The sequence below is a fragment of the Taurulus bubalis genome (genome assembly GCF_910589615.1).
Source record: "Taurulus bubalis genome assembly, chromosome: 1".
Lineage (NCBI taxonomy): Eukaryota > Metazoa > Chordata > Actinopteri > Perciformes > Cottidae > Taurulus > Taurulus bubalis.
In genome coordinates, this window is record NC_136589.1 from 12,524,896 (window position 1) to 12,532,252 (window position 7,357).

Here is a 7,357-nt window from a genome sequence, read left to right on the forward strand (position 1 = left end):
CAACGGAGGAGCGCGCATCGCGCAGGATTGCGCACAGAGAATACGTAGCTGCGGCCGAGAGGATGCAGTGAAGGAGCCTCCAGTTTTCCCAGCTAATTTATAACGGCCGGGCACCAGAGCAGCTTTGACATAATAACGACAGAAATGAGCGTGATCCAGGCCGGGCACGACGGCAGGGTGGAGGGCGGCAGGGGCAGCCGCACCGACAGCGGCGGCGGCTCCCCGAGGCTGCAGCACTGCGCTCAGCCTCCCAGCAGCAGCAGCGGCGGCGGCAGCAGCAGCCGGACCAAAGATGCCAGATACCAGCAGCAGCTCCAGCAGCAGCGGCATCATGGTGGGTCCTTGCTGAAACAGCCGTCGCTCAACGAGCCAGCCGACGTCGTGCGGCGGGCGCTGGACTTCAAGAGCCAAGGCACCCAGTGCTACAAGGATAAGAAGTACCGAGAGGCGATCGGCAAGTATCACCGCGCTCTGCTGGAGATCAAGGGGCTGTGCAGGGTGCTGGGGGATCCGGACACCGGCTCCAAGCCCCCGTCCCCCCTCCTGCCCACCATCAGCAAGTCCTCGCTGACAGATGAGCAGAAGGGAGCCATGGAGAACGCAGAGCTGGAGTGTTACAACAGCTTGGCCGGTAAGACACACACACACACACACACACACACACCCACACACACACACACACACACACACACGCACACAAACACACATCTGCTGTATTTTCTACAGAGAAAGACTCTGGGAATACTCCTGTGGTCATGAATTATTCATGAGGAGTATGAGTCATTCTCAGGCTTACCCCACTATCTGCCTCACTTTTTTTTAATATCCACTTCATATTGATGGCATATTTATTCCCCCCCATACATTCAATAGTTAACCAAAGAAACCTGTCCTTGCTTGCACAACATTATTTCTGATGTATAATAAAATTCAAACATTGGCTGACTATCAGTAACTTTTTCACTCCTCCTGTCTTTTCCTTGTTTCCCATGCCAGCCTGCCTGCTGCAAATGGAGCTGGTGAACTATGAGCGAGTGAAGGAATACTGTCTGAAGGTGCTTCACAAGGAAGGGAAGAACTTCAAGGCTCTGTACCGATCCGGAGTGGCTTACTACCACCTAGGAGACTTCCAGAAGGCCCTGTACTACCTGAAGGAGTCACACAAACAGGAACCATCAGGTCAGGACCGAGTACCATCTCAATGGTGGTGTTCTTCCATAACGCATGCACAACTGCATATTTTATTTGGTTTGCAGCCACCTTCTCCTCCACTACATTTCAGAGCAAAATACTGTATTTTTTACTTGACAGGATTTATTTAAAGCTATAATTACTGGAGACTTTACTCATAAAATATATGATCAACAAAAAAATCATGCATTGTTCGAGAATAAACTGCCAAACAGTATATAAAGTTTTTAGAATTAGCACAACCTGGCTCCAACATTACATTGCTTACATACTGAGTGATAACAATCCAGCAATGTAATAATAAAAATAAAGCTCCAACAGAATGCATAGGCCCTTTTCACAGTCGACATTTTAATTTGTCGTAGGAAAAGAAGAGTTGTTACTTACTTGTAACGTTAAAGTGTCCAAGTAAACCATGACAGTGTGACAGTGAGCCAGCATGCACAATACCAGGACGCTGAAACTGAAGCAGATTAATCGAATTCTTTCATTATTTATTATAGTATGTACAATAATGCCTTTGCAATCTCCACGCTCACAGACTTTGATGCGCGCTACCACAAAGTCCATGAGGATTTAGGGCTCTCCCCCTGTCAAATCGTTGAGTGTTAAAGGGCTCTTTCCCAGACATTTTAAACGCTTTATGAACCCTTTCCCGGAAGTCCCCATTTCGGCAGAATTTGCCGACGGGAATTACCCACAATACATAGCAATATGACCTTATCCAAAGGGTTACCAGTGGATTCGTAGAAGCCGGAGTGTAAAAAAAAAATAGATACAAAAGAGGACTTAGGGAATAAAGATGGTTCATAAAAACACATGAAAGCAGAGGAATGCAAGCAGAGACCATATTACACACCGGATTTATTCATCAAGCATTTCATTTTGTTACTGAAGCTGTTTTGACAAAATCAAGTAATTTGATTATTTGACCTCTCGTCTCATGTGGCAAAAGCCTGGAAGACTTCATGACGTAACGTGATTTGCTGCAGGAACCTGCTGACCTATTTGTATTCACACCATTTCAAGCCTCAAACTCAAACATTTAACAGATGCCTTCAGTTGCGGCCCGAGGGTTCAGGATTTAAGGCTTAAAGGGGGACATCGTGATTGGGCCCAAATATGCTGGAGAGCTAATTAAGTGATTGGAAACAGGTGTGCAGGTGGGCGTGAACATCAGGTAACGATTGATGGTAGGAAACACTTGGCACCACTGTAGGGCAGGAGAGGAGTAGCAGGCTAGTGATCTGCAGGAAAAATTATGTGAAGAGAATATTAAGAGCTGTTTGCAGCCATGACAGTGGACCCTCTGATTTAAAAGGTGCCCTGTGGAGTTTTGTTCCAAACAAACAAAATGTTTGTTTGCATTCAGTCTTACTCACCAAAACACGTTGTGTATATCTTTGAGGTTTAAGAAACGGTGTGTTGAATGCGTTTCTCTCTTCAAAGATCATTTACACAGCCGATTTGTCTGCATTGTTTGCGTTCACGTCTGCTAGCTTGCAGTCTTCCTCTTCCCTGCCTTTGTTTGTGCTTTGCTGCGCCTCTTTGCATGTCGCTCCCACCTGAGGAATAGTGGAATAAAGTGAGACCATTGGCAGGTATGCGCATTGCGTCATCTGCATGCTTGTAACTATATATCACAACTAGCGGCCAACAGTGCCACAGGGTTGCCTTTTATGTTCTTCTTCCATTGTTGTTACAGCCCGAATCAAAGGCTTCAGCTTAAATGGGAGACCAGATGACTGTAAAATGTATTGAAAGTATAACATCAACTAAACACTGTAACATTGGGGGAGAGAAATTAAAGTAGTTATAATATTCTGGGGACCTCCTAGGAACCTATCAGGGAACTGCAGCGGTCCCAAGGCCTTACTTTGGGAACCATAGCTGTGAGAAACACAACAAAACAAACTTAGTTTAACGAAACCCTGATAAAGTCCCATGGATTAATAGTAGGACTAATTAACATCAATCTTCAAATGTGAAGGTGGGATTCATCCCCTTTGGGAAAACATCTGTAATACATTGTTCTCAAGATTCAACTATTCTATAATTTATTTTCTCTCAAATAGTTCATCTCTTTGCATTGAGTGCTTTGCTGTTGTCATAAAAACAATCATTAACGGCACTTTTGTTAACGTTTGACTTGATCGATAACATCATTGTTTGCCAGCGTTGGTTCTGAGACCCTTTAACAGCACGCAGGATAAACTAGAAATAAAAAAACCTGGTGTTGTATCTGGAAACAATAACATGTGTATTCGTAGTGCCTAAAAAAACATCTCCAAAAGGTATTTCCTGTATCCACTGTACTTTGTCAACCTGAGTTCACTTTATGGAGGATTTATGTGCATATTGATGCGCCATTTCCTGTCCGAGCAGGAAATCAATCAGCCTTTTCCTGTCTTTGTTTTTCCAGACACCAACGCCATCCGCTACATCCAGTTGACAGAGATGAAGATTCGCCGGAATGCCCAAAGGGAAAAGAAAGAGGCGACATAAGCGCTGTCTGTCTGATGACTTCTCACCCGTTACTAATTTCAGCCCAACAGTGTGCTGCCCAGACCTCACACACCATGAGTCAGAGGTCTTGGTGTGAAAAAAAGATTTGTTGGCTTTGGTCTTGCACAACATCCGGTTGCCAGTTATGTGATTGAACTTCATTGTTGTGTGCTTGAAGCATTATTCTTTTTTTTAAATCACACCTGATGTGTCTGTTTCCAAACTGCCAAATTGATCTAGTATAAATCCATCCCATGCATTTTTTAACCATTACAAACTGATGCACTGCCAGTCCAAACATTGCACATACAGGCCAACACTTGTGATGAGACGGGAGCAACAAGTTCCACAGAGTGAGTCCAGCATGTCTGCAGGCGAGTGTAACTGCAAATTAGCGCGTGCCCTCGCACAAGATGTCTCTTGAATGGCACGGAGTAAATGAGTAACAACCACCTACACCACCATGCTTTGATTTTCAAAGTAAAACAAAAGACACATTTCTTTTATACTCTCAAATAATATCTGAAGTAAAGGTGCTTTCAGGATGTAGGTTTATAACTCAGAATGTGGAGGCAAGAACATCAAGAGCACATGGGTGCTAGTTGCAGTGTGAACTCAAGAGACATATCACAACATGTAAATATGCTACTTTCTATGAATCATGAAAAATATAACGGAGAGACAAGTTATTTGTGTTTATTGATGCCAAAACAAAGCACTTCATTCACAGCATTACTGTATCAACAAATACTGTATGTTTATTGTAAAAGGTATGCGTGTAATAAATGTGTCTATTGATTGAAGTACTTTTGGTTGTTGTGGATTTCCCCTCAATTTTGGATTGTCACTTTTTCCCGCCCCCATGTTCCCGAAAGGCGACGTGTGTAAATAAACAAGTGAACCAAAAGTGATTGAAATGATTTCATACTCCTTCCACCTTGGTTGCTGCCACGGGGAGCCTGGAATAATAATTTGGATCATGGAGTTGATTTTCCAGGAACATTATACAACGGAGCATGGTGTCGCATTGCAGAAGAAACAGTTGTTTCCTCATCCAAACAAAGATGGCAGCCAGTTTGGGAGAAATTTGCCTTGAGGGCTTTTTGCCAGAAGTCTCCTTCGGTTTAGCCGACAAACCTCCTTGGTTTGGTTTTTGGAAACGTTTGTGGTTTGGTTTAAAAACGTGTCCAATGTGCCTTATTGACTTTTATAGGTAACAGAACAGATTAAAACATTCAACCAGATGGTGAGACGAGTCTTTGAGGATTCTGGAGGTACCACCAGGACTGCAGTAAGTCTTGTTAAACAACCCACATGGTTTTTCAAACATCGCCAGATAACTAGCTTTCTGTTTGGCTCCATGACTACAATCTCATGCTAACATAAGAAGAACAAACTAACTGTCAATATGGAGCTCCTTAGCTGCTAATGCTACACTGTGCTGGGAAAGTAGTGTCATTGGTTCATCGAACGACCCCATCTATATACAAAATATAGATTGTATACCCATAATATATATAATTCAACGAGGAAACACAGAGCTTTATAAAAGTCAAGGTGACCCAGCTGGATTGTTTACTATGATTTTACTCAAATCAGTGTTTCAGTGCAAATACAAGTCAGTTCATAACAGTATTATTCCCAACTTAAACAATGTCCATCAGCAACAGTAAGATCAGCTTATTTGTGGTAACATTTCAGACAGATAACGACACCGTGGCTCCACCTCAGACAAGAGAGCTTGGGTTCAACGAGCACCCTTAGTTGAAAACTGCGTTTGTACATCGAGCATGTTCACATTCTGCACAGCCCTCAAGAGGAAAAGCATTCGCGTTTACGCGTACATGGGGTCACTCGGGAATAAGGACAGATCAGATATCAGAGGATGCCGCCCTCCAGGCTGAGAGGCCACTCAACATTTGAAAATTAAAAAGAGATAAACAGTCATGTTTGCATTTTCAAATAATTGATCATTCATTCGCTCTTTTTTTTTTTTTTTTTTTTTAACCGGAGACATTTGACAGTCGACAGGTGAGATTTCCCACCTCTGATTGCATCGAAACCTGGCACTTCCTGACATTCCTCCAGTATTGTGAATTCCCATGTCAAACAGGTTGAAACTCCGGGCTAAGAATGCGGAAACCAAAAATATGCACAGACCAGCTTTTATGCATTAGGCTCAGTTAAATAACTTTTTGGATTGTTGGATTTGGAATGGCAACTAATGGTTATTTTAATTATTGACTAATCTGTTAGTTAATTATTTTCTTAATTCACTTAAGCCCATTAAATTGCTTGTTTTCTGAGGACAACAATCCCAAAACATAAAGAGAGGACGAAGATAATATATTCTTACATTTGAGACGCTGCAACTCGGGAATGTTTGACATTTTCCCTTCATAATATCGATTTAGCAACTCATCGTGTCAGCTTTAGTTGGATCGAAAGTACTTGCCACCTTGTTGAAAAGGTTGAAAACAACAATGATTTAAAATGCATGAAACAGACTAAATCTATATGAAGCGAGTAAAATGTGGCTCCATCTTGTTTGAAGCCATATTTAACTATAAGAACATTCATGGACATTAACAAGTGTCAAAAATCAAGGCAAATGTAATTAATTATACAAAAATAAAAGATAAATTAAACAATACAATTAAATACATATAAATAATCAGGAATTATCTTCCACATGCCACCAGGGCCTGCATCACCTGTGTGCCATTCAACACTCGTGTTCATACTTTACATCTCTCATTCAACAATTTATGAGGCAGACAATTTACAGAGCTATAAATACAACATTCCCTTTTTAGTTTAGGAGAAATGTTTCTCAACTGGCGGGTTGGGATCCAAACGTTTGGTTGTGACTTCCTGACAGTGTTTCGGTCCCAATTCAAACTTGAGCAGCAATGCCGGTCTTCTTTACCGTACAGGGCTCGAGACGGTGCCAGACATTATTGTACCGACACGGCGGGTTACAAATGCAGAGAGGTGCTCATATTATACAACAACATGCCCCATCTCCAGCTCGTTGGATATTGCTGTGTACAAGTGATTGGTGATGACAGGTAGTCAGTGCAAAAACAGAAATCCATCAGCCACGAGCACAAGAGAGTGAAATATACAGGATTAACTGACAAGTTACAGATAATGGGAGATGGCGCTTTTTGACGATGGAAAAAATCCTGAAGCTTTACATTCATGACGCTTTCCAAAAGTGCACTTCATTAAATGCACATTCTTGAAGTCAAGCTCGAAATAAAAATAAACAAAGTATGTAAAGCTTTGTGAAACTGTTGATGCCGTTCTGCCATAAAGCCAATAGTTAGTTTATTCCCAAAGAAACAATTTTGAATGACACATTTTTCTGTGTGAGAGAAATCAATAACATTCTGTCACTCTAATGCATCAACAATAAGACCTGGGTGCCAAGTTTGAGGATTGTTATCACAAATTGCAATACAACAAATATATTCACAGTAAATGACTTCCTGTAATTTAGCGGCAATATTGTAGATGTGGAAAGGTGAGCCATCCCCATTAAGTCTTAATTAAAGCTAGAACAGATTAATTCTGTCAGTGCTAATTGACCCAGAACTGTGAGAATCAAAAGGCTAACAGCAGGAACAGTCCCCTCCTTGGGCTGTTTTGGGCCCAG

General features: G+C 42.0%; 1 protein-coding gene across 1 annotated transcript; it reads left to right on the plus strand.

The window, feature by feature from the left end:
• Nucleotides 1-144: 144 nt before the first annotated feature.
• On the plus strand, nucleotides 145-3,739 carry ttc9 (tetratricopeptide repeat domain 9; the record flags this gene model as incomplete). Its single annotated transcript, XM_079217193.1, has 3 exons — nucleotides 145-631; nucleotides 997-1,179; nucleotides 3,614-3,739. 3 exons carry the CDS (start codon nucleotides 145-147, stop codon nucleotides 3,694-3,696), a joined length of 753 nt encoding a protein of 250 aa, XP_079073319.1. The 3' UTR covers nucleotides 3,697-3,739.
• Between the last annotated feature and the right edge of the window lie 3,618 nt (nucleotides 3,740-7,357).